This window comes from Apteryx rowi, unplaced genomic scaffold, assembly GCF_003343035.1.
Source record: "Apteryx rowi isolate R43461 unplaced genomic scaffold, aptRow1 scaffold_1245, whole genome shotgun sequence".
In the NCBI taxonomy this organism is placed as follows: domain Eukaryota; kingdom Metazoa; phylum Chordata; class Aves; order Apterygiformes; family Apterygidae; genus Apteryx; species Apteryx rowi.
The window spans coordinates 56,736-70,664 of NW_020447470.1; the positions used below are offsets into that span (position 1 = coordinate 56,736).

At 37.4% G+C, this 13,929-nt stretch overlaps 2 protein-coding genes across 15 annotated transcripts in view; both read left to right on the top strand.

The window, feature by feature from the left end:
* LOC112960934 overlaps positions 1–8,666 on the top strand; it is a 48,013-nt gene extending 39,347 nt beyond the window's left edge. For 4 of the 7 annotated variants that reach the window (XM_026055639.1, XM_026055644.1, XM_026055643.1 and 1 more), the window contains 3 exons: positions 1,625–1,721; positions 2,714–2,911; positions 5,686–5,917. In XM_026055639.1, the coding sequence (XP_025911424.1) occupies positions 1,625–1,721; positions 2,714–2,911; positions 5,686–5,765 (375 nt within the window). In that variant the 3' untranslated portion in view covers positions 5,766–5,917. Of the gene's footprint in view, positions 1–1,624; positions 1,722–2,713; positions 2,912–3,881; positions 3,944–5,685; positions 5,918–6,047; positions 6,086–8,484 lie in introns of those variants that run through there. The other 3 variants (XR_003251891.1, XM_026055641.1, XM_026055642.1) reach the window with 3 other exon arrangements.
* Positions 6,227–13,929, top strand: part of LOC112960933 (testis-expressed protein 10 homolog) — a 32,254-nt gene continuing 24,551 nt past the window's right edge. For 4 of the 8 annotated variants that reach the window (XM_026055635.1, XM_026055637.1, XM_026055636.1 and 1 more), the window contains exons 1-4: positions 6,227–8,558; positions 8,673–8,738; positions 10,262–10,834; positions 11,409–11,550. The gene's annotated coding sequence lies outside the window, so the exon portion shown is untranslated. Of the gene's footprint in view, positions 8,559–8,672; positions 8,739–10,261; positions 10,835–10,858; positions 11,551–13,929 lie in introns of those variants that run through there. The other 4 variants (XM_026055631.1, XM_026055634.1, XM_026055633.1 and 1 more) reach the window with 3 other exon arrangements.

Consider the following 13,929-nt stretch of genomic DNA (forward strand, 5'->3'; position numbering starts at 1 on the left):
ACCATTTTATTTAAGTATAAAATATGGAGAAAATATTGTAAGTTTTGGGCATTAAATACTTGAAGAATTTTTGTAGTGATGATAAGATAAATTCATAGCTTTTTGTTGTAAAGTCTAACACTTTCTCTGCAAAGGGGTTCTTTTCAATAACTGGAGAAGCCAAAAAACTCAGTCCCTTCTTCCCATACGTTTTCTTGCATCTCAGTTTCTCTGCTTTTTTAATCCCTTCTTATTCCTAGTTTAAGCTTTTCTCATGTCTTTGACCTCCCTGACATTATCTTGGTCTGTATCCCATTTCCTTTCGCAGCCTTGCCCTCACTTCATTAACTGTGTTATCAAGCATTATTGACATTCATTTTCCTCTTTTACTTATACAAGCCTTTTTTTGTCCTACTCTTTGGAATGTTCCCTCTGAGATTCATCCTCTCCTTCTTCCTCTACCATTAGAAATTCATTATTTCTTTTTTCCCCTGAAGCTAGCACTGACTGACTTGTCTTTAAAAAGGCCACAGTATGAAGGTATTTTGAGTGCTATTTTGAGCCTGTTATGGTTGCCACTTGCAGTCTCTGTTCCTCTAGTTTATATTCCATCATACCACAATCTCCACAGTTTCCATGCTTGGGAGTGATTTTTTTTTTTTGTCGTCTACTGTCAACGGGTATGGTAGAAAATTTGCTATTGTTGATGATCCGTTGAACATATCTGGCATCTGAAACCTTATCCCTCCCAGCCTGTCTCACAAAATTCTTAATGTAGAACATACAGGCTCATTCACCAGAATAACTACTCACTTAACACTTTTTTTTATTTAAAGGATGAGTTTAAGTGGATAATGCAAATGAGACCAAGTACCAGCCAGCGAGCTGGATGGGATCCCAGAGGTGATACCTGGGAAAAAAAGTTTGTTGTTTTTATTTTGGCTTCAAAAGCCTTTTATTTCTTAATTCAGGATTTTTCTATAAAGTTGATCCTTATATTCCCCATATTCCATTTCCCAAAGGCATTCCCCATTCCATTCCCCAGAGGCAGCACTTCTGTATGATAAAATTCCATGCCTATGGTTCTCATTAATTATTTACTGCTTTTGACTTCTGTGTTAAGCTTCCTTATCTCTGCTTCTCTTTCATATAAGGTTTTGTTGTTTTATTCATAGGGAAAGATGACAAAATTTGAGATGTTATAAAACAATGATTTTCTAACCGAAGCAACTTCTAACCTAGCAGTTATGAAAAAATCAGAAAAACTAATATGGGGAAACATTTTAATATCCTAAGCTGTGATCTTTTAACTGGTCTTTTTTAAAATAAATCCTTTATTCTGAGTGTAAAAGGTTTACTATTTTAATCTAGCAGGATAAGAATATATTTAAGCCTCTTTAAGTATGGCTTCTTGGCCTAATACAGTGCTTTTTTCAGCTAAAGATGGATGCCATAAACAGTGTGTGTATAAAACGTTGTTTACCAGTTGAACTTTTTTTTGAATAAATATTTAATTTTTCAAAGAGGGATTTGGTAAGATGTTATTGATCTTTTTGTTTTTGTGGTCATTAAAAATGTAGTGGTTGGTCATTTCAAAAGGTTGTTTTGATAAAGCTCTGAACAAAGCTTTTTTTCAAACTCTTAGGACCTTTTAGATACTGAACATAATGGAGAAGAAGCATTGGAACACTCCACAGAACAGTCTGACCTGACTTCAGCAGATATTAGTGATTCTGATACTGGTAATATTAGGATTCCAGTCTTGAATGTGCTTTAATCTTAACATTGAACCTTGCAGAAATTCTAGTAAACTTTTTTCCTGTTTCTCTAAAAGCAGAGCTTAAGAGCAGAATGAAGTTCAGATTAAGTAACTTAAATTAAGAGATATCTTCATACTCTATAGACATCAGAAAAAGCAGACTATTCAGAAACACTCATTATACTCATATAATGAACGTAACCATAGGATTTTGGGATAACTTGAATTTGTATGTCACAGTATTGTCTCTGACTCCCCTCTGTCCAAAGGCATCTGTTTTTAAGGAGGCTTTCAAAGTATAATGCTGTCTTTTTTGCACATCTTTTTCTCTTCTTGGTGCAGAAGAGGCTTAGTGCAGGTCTAGTCCAGTCAAGAAATTAGTGGAAAAAAAATTATGTTGTGTAGGATTCGAAAATTCTGTCCAATATCTGAACATCACAGCTACTTGATCTCAGTACTTCTGATGAATTTATTTAAGAATCTTGGATTTCCTTGAGGTGATTTCCTTATTGATATAAACAAATGCTTATTTTTCTCATATGATGTGGTGAAAAGTACAGTGCTATGCTTGGAGAGGGGAAATATGCAGAATTCTAGTGCAGCTATTTTATATGAGATTTTTCTGTATGGTGGTGATGCACTTAGCTTTTGAAAACCTCAATTAATACAATGCTAATAATGAAAACTGAAATGTCCTACAGTATATGGGACTTAGAACTTTTAGTTCTTTTTTGTACAAATAATAGAAATAGCTTCCCCCAACTCCTGTTTTCTGTAAATGGCAAGCATTCTTGACTCTTAGTTGTATGGAAACATTATTAGCAATGTCAAATGTGAACTTTTCCAGCAATGCTGTTGTTCCAGCTCCTTTACAGACTCAAAATGCTTGTTTTGAAAAGCCCTATTTAGAGAATTAAGTAACGAAGCCTCTTCAGAATACTCTTACTGAAAAACAGTATTCCTCTTCTTTCTAAGACTACTCAAGCAGCCAATCAGCTAAGAAGTCCTTATCAGTAAATGAGGAACACAAAACCCCAAACTTTTCAACTGGCTTTTCAGAAACACCATATGAGAACATCACTACTGAATTTTTGAACAGTGTAAGAAATATGAATGTTGAGGAAGTTACAGCTACCCTACACAAAATAGCAGCAGCAAATCCGGCTTTCAGAGGTAATCTTTCTCTCTCTGTATATAAAATATACATAACATAATTCTGTTAGCTCTGTGAAAAATTAATAATGGGGCAGGGCTATATGGGTCAAAGAATTTTGAGATATTAGGGTGGGCTGAAGAGACTACTTTTTTTTTTTTCTGTTAACTTTGGTAGGACCCAGGTTAAGAATGGTAATTCAAAATGCCTTCCTATGACAGTGTTAATAATCACTGAATTTGTCTTTTTTTATCCCTTCCTCATTGGTGGGTAGTAACATCTACATGGTGAAGGATAGTAAACTAAAATCAAGCGTAATGTTATTAGAAAAAAGGAGAATCTAGTGTCTGTGTGATAACTGGCAAGACACTGTTTTGGGGACTGCCTACAACAAAAATGTTTTTACTTGCTGATTCCTGAAGAAACTATACTTGCACAGTAACACAGAAACAACATGGAATCAGCGACCAGCATTCTTCTGTTTACAAGTTTCTGTTAAGTTTCAGCTACTAAACCTCCTCACCTTTGTCTCCAGTCAATTGCTGCCCTTTCTTCAGAAGCTTTCTGTATTTTTTTCTAAGCTTCTGAGAGTGTAGGACCAACTGATTATCAGGGTAAAAAAGAGAACATGGAAGAGGACATTGTAGAAAAGCTTACGGTATTCTTTGCCCGGGTGCACATTGTGGAAGGAACTGGGGAGATTCCAATGCCATAACCTTTATTGGAGGGAGAAGGGGGGCACTGGTAGGAGGTGCTAACGACTCAGCAGAGACTCTGCCTGCAACAGAAGTCTGGTAGAACAGGAACAAATTGACAACACAAAACTATAAAATTATTAGAATTCTTCAATGACTATCACCTGGTCCTAGGGGAGCTCAAAGATGAAATAGTTCAATTACTGAAAATAGTGATTTCTTCCATAAAGCTTCCTTTGGAATCTATAAATTGTGGGTGGCAATTGTGTTTTTTTTTTTTTTTTATGGGTTCCAGGTGATCTTTGAAACTACCAGCTTCTATTGGACAGGTGAATAGATGGTGTTTAGAAAAACAAGGTGGGAGTTAGTGGACACCTGGATAAATATGATCTGCTTAGAGAGGGCTAAAATAAATACCACTTCCATGAAGAGGAAGTCCTTCCTTACAGCCTTTCTGGAGTTGCCTGACAGGGATCAGCAAATGTTTGGATAAAGGTGATCCAGTTCATAAAGTTTGTTTGGAATTCCAAAACACTTTTGACCATTCCCTTATCTTTTACGGCTTTTAAAGGCATTTTTAGAGGCTTTTAGGAAAACTAAATGGCTGTGGGAAAGGAGGGAAATCCTTACATTGATAAATAATGAACAGAAAACAGATAGGAGATGGGCAATCAATTTTTACAATGAAGAGAGGTTACCAGTAGAGAACTGTGGGCCCATGCTTAAGACCTGTGCTGTTTAATATCTTCACAAAAGGCCTGGAAAAAGGGACGAGAAGTTGGATGACAAAATTTTGTGATTTGACGTTATTGAAAATAGTTAAAGTGTTGGTGGACCGAAGTGTTTCAAAAGCTCCTCTTCTGACCAGTGACTGGGTAATAAACTGACAGATGAAATTTGATGTGTTTTTCAGTTCAGTCATAACCTTGGTGTTATGATGGCTATTCTGATGGAAATGCCAACTCAGCAGTCAGTATCAGTCAGAAAAGTAAATCAAATGCAAGCAGTTAAGGAAAGAACAGAAAGCAAGATGGAGGTCATCATTTTGCCATTCCATAAATTCATGCTTTGCCTATATCTTAAATAGTGCATACATAAAAGACTTTATTAGACCTGCAAAAGGTTTAGAGAAGGCAGCAAGATGTGAGAATAGCTTCCACATAAGAAGCAACAGAAATTTAGAGTTCTTTTTGACCTCATTTGGAAATGAGATGACTGCGAGGAGGTTAGAATAGAGATTTATGAAGTCATGAGTGGATGGAGAGGGCAGACAGAATTCTACTATTTCATGTCTCTTTTGATCCAAAAACTTGGGGAGTAATAAGGGGCCCAGCTTCAAGATGGACAAAATGAAGTAGTTCTTCATGCAGTAGGTGAACGATCTATGGAACTCTTTTCAAAAGGGTGCCGTGGATACAAAACTATTGTATGGGTCTAAAATTATTGACTGGGCCAGACTGGACAAGTGTTTGGAAGAGAGACTCACTGAGGGTTACTGAAAAGTTTGCCATATCAGACTTGAGAAGTTTCCTGAGCTGAAGATGATCTGAGGTTGGCAGAACGTGATCCACCCATACCCCAGTAAGCATCGTGTGTACTAGTGCTGTTCTTACTCTTTCTTTCCTTGGCATTTGCTTATGGCCACTGAATGTTTTTTTTGTTACCACTTAATCTGCCCATGTGTGTGTCTTCTTAAGAAGGAATAGTCATCATTAATGAGCATCAGCTTCATCAAAGCAACATTGCTTTCTTGCTTGTGCTCAGAAGAGAACACTTTGACTTCTTATTACGGTTATGAAATCAAGCACTTCTGGTCATGCTTTCCTAATTATCATCTACAGATCTCTGAAAGTCACAGACGGTACAGCGCTAGGTAGATCCTTTAGTTGAACCAGTACAGCTACGCATGGGAATATACAGTTCTAGTTTCCAGGCAACCAAGTAACATATTCTGATTGTTGACAGTTGTGGGATTTTTCATTTATAAGGAAAGCTCCTTAGACTCATGTCGCCATCTGAATGTTTCAGTATAAATGTGTATTTTTAAATGTATTTTATCATCAAACCAATTATTTTCTCCTTTTTTCCCTTTAACAAAGGAATTGATATTCCAAATGTTATAAGGATCCTGACTGAAAGTGGGACTCTGAGAAGACCAAGCAATGGCAGCACACAGTGATATGGTAGAGTCAGTAGAGTTAGTGTTACAATGTCTACTTTTTGTCAGCTTGAGATTGTTGTTTTACTTACTATAAACTCAGATGCAGCTGATTTTGCTATGTCCAAATTTTGTACAGTGTTGTTTTAATTAAAATAGCAATTTGGTTTTGAGATTCTTGTTTTTTATTTCTCCATATAGCTGAAATTTCTGTATTTGTAGAAAGGCTGTAAAGGTTGTGTTCCTTCCTTCTCTGTTAAAATGTTGTATCACTTTTAAAACAAATAACTGTTGTTTTCACAGAATCACAGCATGGTTGAGGTTGGAAGGGACCTCTGCAGATCATCTAGTCCAACCCCCCTGCTCAAGCAGGGTCACCTAGAGCACGTTGCACAGGATCACGTCCAGGCGGGTTTTGAATATCTCCAGAGAAGGAGACTCCACCACCTCTCTGGGCAACCTGTTCCAGTGCTCTGTCACCCTCACAGTTTTCCTAAATATCTTTAAATATCATATACTGGCAGTCTGATTTTTTCCTTATTGTTTGTTCTTTTACAAAGACTTAACAATAGAATGAACTCCTGAAGTCAGCCATGCGATTTCATCCTACAATAAATACTAGGAAATTATTCCCTGTGGCTCCTGGTCCTGATTCAAAGGCTACTGGAATCAAACAAAATCCCATATGTGGACTATGAATTGGTCTCCACATATGTTTTAAAATAAAGATTTTTAAAAAAAATAGAGAAGTTAGTACTGTCAGTCTAGTTCTGAGTTGAGAAGTGCCTGGATTATATGCAATTTAGGGAATTTAACTGGAAGCTTCAGCAAACTCAGCAGAGGTTGACTATGCTTGCAAATTCAGGCATGTGTCCCAAGAGATCTGTCCAGACTATGGTTAAGACCCACTGATGTGATAGCAAAGGAATCTTTTTTTTTTCTTTTCTTATCCTATCAGAATAAGGATGAAATGAAAACTGACTTATACTGTCCTTCAGTTCAGACCCTTTTAATGTGAACTTTTTTCCAACTCAAGTAGTATGTTTTTGATTTGAATATAAAGTTCTCTATATTAACCACTATTAAAATGTTTTGGCTGGTTATAAATTAGAGTCTGTTTTTGGAAACAGTTCTAAATTTATTTTTTTGTAATCTAATTTTGTAATTAAAATTTGGTTCCCGTTTGAGATGTTCATTCATAACCATTCAGTGGTTATAATTAAAACTTTTCAGCTTTGCAACCAGAAGCTGGTTATTATTACGTGCATGCTAGGGCCAGATGGTAAATGAACTTTTAAATGAGAATTTACATTTTTTGGAGAACTGGATGAAATTGAGAATCTTCATCCTGATGGCCTTGCATCTTTGTATCATGGAATGCAAAATGCCACAATAACGGTAAGGTAAAAAGAAAGCAACAGCAAAACTGCTTAGTTTGTTCTGTGAACAGATGTGAATAAAAAGAATTTGATGACAACTGGAGACATTAAAACACAAAACATGTACTGTACTGCTTTAAATAAATTGTGAAGAGTTTCTAGAATATCTCTAAATATGTTCTTGTCAGGAGCAGAATTGGAATCAGAGCTCTTACAGCTGATAGTTACCCTAAATAGGGACATAATTAATGCCTGCTAAATGAAGATGTACTTGATCAGTACAAACTTCTTTTAGTAGGTATGAAATTCTGAATTCTGACCTCTAATGCATAAAATAAAAACTTTATAACATTTTTGTTTTTAAAGTGCAGAACATTCTATTAATTAACATAATAAAATTAGAACATTCAGTGGTTGTAAATGGCCACCTCTGGAACAGCCTCTTGTTTTTCTTCCTATGAAATCCTTCCTAGTGGAAATAAAGTGGAAACTTAAGTGGAAATTACTGAGACTTAAATATTTCTTCTGTGAGTGCAGTAGGAGCATGCTGAAAATGGAAAGGGTTCTGAGTCTACAGCACACTAATATAAAATAGTTTGAATGGTATGCTGCAGGAATGCTGGTTACTTCTCAAAGACAGCTGAGAAAACTGAACTGCACAAAAATCACAAAGTGTATGCTTCTGTATTTTTTGAGACTGTATGTCTAATATAGGCTATTTAGTTATACAGTTATTTTTTCCTTAATGCTTTTTTTTCTGATGCAAATATAGGCTGCAGATGTAATTCTTTTGTTTGTTCTTGTATCTGACTGTGTTTTATGATGACTTGGTATTTTCTAATCAAAAGCTGTCTGTTTGTTCCAAACCAGTTTTTAAGGATAATGTTTTACGTGTGCCAGAACTGCGAAGTAAGAAAAAATGGGGTTGCGTCTTTACTAATGATGTTTAAGGAATGTTGCTGACTATATTTAATATTATATGTTATGATTTTATCTCACAATAACAGCAGACATCATGAGTAACTGGAGAATTTATAGAATTAAAACATTAGCAATAGCAAGAAAAATTAAACTAGAAGGGAATTAATTTTTCTTTTAGCTTTACCTTAACTTTTTTAACACACATTTTACTTGGACACCAGAGAGCTTTGGAGAAATTATCTTTTACTTAAAGAAAAGTCAAACTTCCTCTGTTGGAAGGCAAAAAGTTGAGAGAGGAAGGGTGTTCACAGGTGAATTGATAACAAATGGAATATTTTAAGTGCGCAACAGAAAACATACTGACTGGTGTAAATTGGTGATCTTTCTTCTAAACAGTTTAGGGAAACATCCGCTTTCATTTTGCTTCCTCTTTCTTCTAGGACATGACTTTCTGGCTTAAGAATTCATTATCCCCCTTTGAAGCAGCAAGCCCTATCCTGTGAATTTGATCTAGGTATCAGTGTACCAAACATAGTGTGCCTAATGCTTTGAAACTGTATGTGAAATCTAAAGTGCTAATGCTAATTCTTCATTAAAATCATTCTTATCTTTTCTAAATGTTTTCCAGCTCTGTAAACACAAATCTTGGGATTTGTTACTATTAACTCATTCTTGTTGGAGGAAATGCTATTATGTAAGTTCATTATTGAAATACAATTAAAAAAGTCCTCATGGAGTACAATAGCATTCATCTATGTAATTGAAATTCTTTTTAGTACTCTGTTAACTCCTACCTTCTGTCACTGGAGATGGAGCAGAATCTAATTGATTAGTTTCAAATTACCTGCTGCATATCCTAAAAAGATTCAGTGTAAATTAACTGCAAAAAGTAACAGATCTGCTAGCAACCCAGTAGCTCTCCATTATTGAAAGAAGCCATTGTTTCTAGAGGAAGAAATAAATAGAGAAGTTTGGAAGCCAGAGTATGAGGTGCAAATCAAAATCTAAAGTAGCTGGGCTCAAAGAAAGCATGAAAGTAATCCCAGTAGCAATTACGAATAAGAAGCGTGAGCCAAGGCATCTCTGATTCCAGTAATAAAAATGATGTTATAATGCCTGATGTGATGGAATGCTGACATCTTAAAATTCTGGTGAATTTTTAGCAGTTATGCATGTTGGTTCAAACCAAAATAGTTTAGAGTAATTACATCAGTGATGTGATTGAATTATTCTCATAATTGATGCATTATGATAGGATATCCTGATGTAGGCCAGAGGGGAAGGTAGAGTGGGAAGGGCAGCATACTTCAAACTATTTACAGAGTTAGTTCCTTGCAAAAGCATCTTCTTCTATCTCGAAATTTTGTCAGGCTGCAAAGTGGAAAATGTGTCTCTGGATATCTGATGAAGCTGGTATAAGCAAAAAAGACAAACCTGTTGAGGTACTCCTGGAGAATGTTAATCCCTTTTGAAGGGGAATCCTACAAAATACTTCTCATGCTAAAAGTACTAAAAACTTCATCTTAGCAAGGAAGCTGTCATGGGTCATCTGTTTGACAATAGAATGCTTTCATATATAGACACACGGTTTATACATATATATATATGTATATGTAAAGAAATATAATTTGTGTTCATTTATTTGACAAATCACTAAAATAAGTTATAAATAAGTTTTATCATAGAAGAGTATGTATTTTAGGAGAGTAGAAAGAGGAAATTAAGTCAAAGGAGACTTCACTGGAACAGTGAAGACCCCTTACTGCAAAAAGGGGAGGAAAAGCCTGCAAGCCATGACCAAAATAGCAATGTACAATACTTCTGAAAAAAATTCTTTTCCTTCACAATCTTCTACTGTAACTTACATGGATAAATGAGAGATCACCAGCTTAAAAACCCTGCACTAATTAAGCAATTTACAATCTCAGTTGAAAGTGCAAAATGTAGGAGTACCATCTTCAGTCTACTCTTGTCAGGGAAAGTACAATGGAGGAAATGCCTCAAAAGGGGATGTAGTTTTCTGAAGAGTAAAATATATTTAAAAAAATAAAAGGAATAAGATGGTTTGGTTTCTTTTTCCTTTTACTTGAAGAAGCTACTAAAGACAAAAAGCTATGCTCAGCCTGAGAAACAGGGTGTTTGGTGTTGACTCCAGTAATTGTAAAAATGCCTTTTGTGTGTTTTTTCTGTTGGTTTCCTGGAACTGCAATTATGCAGTTTGCAACACCTGAATTTTACAGGACTGAGCATGCTACACCTGTGCAAGTGGAACTCTTACGAAGGTATATTTCTGGCTAAATGYTGAACCGTTACAAAATGATAATAAAAGCTAAACCTGCACTGATGCCCACCAGTTCAAGAAGGCAGAGTGAGAATGGTTGATGCTCTAATAATTTGACACCCCTTAGTGTGAGTAAAATGTGTGCTATTTTGTCTCTGACTTTAAAATGTCGAGTGTAGTGTTGCAGTTTCTGTTCGAAATGAGGTTAATGTTTATGTTTGCCTTTTTTTTCCTCTTTTCATCGAGAGCTGCGCCCTAGGGATGAAGAGCCCCCCAGCCCGCAGATGCGGCGGCGCCGCGGAGGGTGCCGCAGCAGGGCGGGAGTCGGCACGGGCCGGGGGCGCTGCGCTGCGCTCCGCCCCGCTAGGTGGCGGTAGCGCCTCAGACAAAAGGGAGCGGGAGGAAAGGCGCTCTTCCCCTCGGGCGTCGCTCGGCCGTGTAAGCCCGTCATGTGGGACGCCATTTCCGGGCTCGTTCTCGGGGGCGGAAGGGGGCTCACCGCGTGGTTGGTGAGTGGCTGCGGTCCGCGCGCGCGGGGCTGCGGCAGCGCGTTTCCCGCCGCGGGAGGAGACGCCAACGACCCAGCCCCTTCCCGCCGAGGCGCGGTTGGAGGCTCTTGGGCTCGCCCTGCTCTTCTCCAGCGGTCGCCTTTTGTGTGACCCACCCCCTTCCCGTACGCTCCTGCGCAGGGCGGCGGGAAGCGCGAGCACAGCTGCGGGTGCGCCGGTCTCGGGAGGGCAGCGGGCCTCGGTCCCCTGGCCCTGGGCGACGTCTGCTGCCCCTGTCTCCGGGACGAGCCGCCGCCTCCACCTGGCTGCTCCCGCTTTCCCGGGATACCGCTGCGCGTCGGGTGACTTTCCCCAGCTGCTGCCCCTGTCTCGCCTGCCGCTCGCGGAGACTGAGGTCCTCTCCGGGCCCGAGAACTCCGCCGTTTTGCGTAGCGAAGTTGCTGCCGCTCTTCTTGCGGGACCTCACACACTAAAGCGTCGCGGGCCGGGTCTGTCGGAGCAGAAATCCCGGCGTTTCCTTGAGGATCGTGAGCACCAGGCAGCCACTAACATGCTTTGTTTGAACGTCTTATAGAATAACTAAAATTGAGCAGAGGGAAGCCCACGCCCCAAAGGCAAGCCAGAAGATGTCCTGAGACGCTAATGAAGATTACTTAACAGCCTAGACGTGCAGGAGTTGCTATCGCCTCGACGTTTAATAGAGTTTTGGCTTTGGGGTATGGTATCTGTTATATAATGCTTTGGCTCGCATAATTTCGGTTATTAGGCTTTATGATGAATGGGAATATGCTGTCCCATATCCATTGTGGGAGTCTGAGAAAGTTGTAAGTGAATGAGCTTTGCTGGAAGAAAACTTGCATAAGTGCAAATCTTTATCAGATGAGAAGAGTTAGGGCAATTACATTCTCTTCTGATTTCTCAGGATTTTCATGGTAAGTTGAGCTTGTAACTATACTGGTGATATCCCTGAGGATACTGGCTCAAAAATGTAAGCAATTGAATTACAGATGAAACAGTCTCTCCTTCAGGCTTTTTTTCATTCCCTAAGCTTGCTGCAAGGATGGTTGAAGCACCTGAAGTAGCTTCTGAAAGTGCAGCGTATAGCTTTATGCATTAAGGAAAGCATTACTGATTTGAGGTTACTTTAATATTTTGGATTGTAGTATATGTTAGTGTAGAAACTGTTAAGTGCACTTAGCTTGACTGTATGGGAGCAGGGCCATTTGAAAAGATGATTAAAGTCAAGAGGCATTTGTAAGGCAAACAGTTTGATGAAAATCTTTAATTTCATAATTATATACAATTTTGTTTAATGTTTTGTTACGAAGACATGTTGGTGTTCTCGTGGCTCTGGTTTTGTAACCATTTTTTCCTCTGATTTAGCATGGTGTGTGTGTGAAATGGAAATGGATAGGTTAACATTTTCAATAACTTCCAAAGTGTGCAGTGCAAGGTAGACTGCGGTTCTTTGTCTTAGCAGGAGAAAGTGTATTTTATAAGCATTCTCCTTTAAAATGGCTTTCTTCAGATATGTGTGTGCATTTATAATGAAGTTAATGTTGATTGGAGGCCAAACGCTTTATCTTGTAGGGTGAGATATTTTAAAATATCTCTGTAAAAGCAAGTTTCATAAATGGAAATAATGTTAATGACAAAAACTTTTAGCTGTTTCTGTATGTCTTGTAATCAAATGATGAAAATCTCATTACAGTTCTTTCCTGAAAAATGGATAAGGTAAAAATCAAAAGTTCATAAAACTGTAGTAGTTACATTTAGACACTAAAGGACCTTTTTATTTTGGGACCAAAGCCCAACAATTTTTAAAGTTTTTTCAGTGAATAGTTTATTTAAAATGGTCTTACATATAGCTGTTTTGAGCTAGCATTTTTCAAGCAGAAATTAAGTTATAGTCAAATGTCTGTCAAATCAGTTGTTTAAATTTTTTAAAAGAACGGAAGATGACAAACTGGATTTAAAACATTGCTTAAGATGATTATTCTGATGATGTGTATATGAAATATTGTAGTAGAGCACAATATTAAAAAAAACTTGAAGTCTGCTGGGGAAATCAGTTGTAGACTTATTTTCTGGAGTGAATGATGTCATATCCACTGTAAGCAGAATCAGTGCGTATTTTATTTAGAAGTTTCTGGGTTTAGTCAGCTATATTCTTTTTTTTTTTTTTCTTCTTAGTTTGCCTTGTAAATGTTGGACTTTGTGTTTGCAACATTTTCATATAGTTCAGATATGTGTGAAATGCATTAGCTGAAGAGTAGCTCAAAAGAGAGATGCCCTTACAGTGGAAAAAATGAAAAGGTTATGAACCTGACGGGTTTGAAGCTGAGTATGTGTACTGTGTACAAAGATATCTGGAAGTATTCGGCTTTCCAGCTTTATAAATTACCTTTTATTGTTGGAAAGTTGAGAGATGTTAAACCACCCTGCTTTTAAATTCTATGTAGTTTCTACAGCCACTTTTAGCAGTCATCAGATTGGGGATTCAGCATTTTATTTAACAGAAATCTATGCACAATTTGCGCATGGTATTAAGTATTGTGACATCAGCTTCTAGAATTTTGTTATGATTGCATTTAGAAGTATGAGGATTAGGGGGAAGCAAGCTAAAATAAAGGAACTTGTATTCTGTGATCTGGTAGAACTAAAAGTACTTCTGTCAGTACAGATATATTAAAGCTAAAAGATGGTTCAGAAGTTGAGTTGTGGATTTTTGTTTTGGTAATTGTATGTCTATTCTAGTATGTCCACGTGGCTTCAACTAAGTGCAGATATTTATGCTACCTTATTTCTTATGCCTTATTAAATATGAGTTAGTTTTTCAGCTTTTTTTTTTTTTTTTTACTCTGTGTGCCTATTTTAACCTCTTTCCCTTCTTCCTAATTATTATTCTAAATGCACAGTCCAGACTTTGAGAGTGTAGTGCAGGTTGTTGTGTTTTTTTGTTTTGTTTTTTTAAAGTTTCTTGTATGTTGCTGTTATCAGTGAAGGCCTGATTAGATCTATGATTTTACCTGTACAGACTGTGTGTTATTAATGACTGAGTTAGTAAACAATGTACAAATGGAACAAAACAGTTC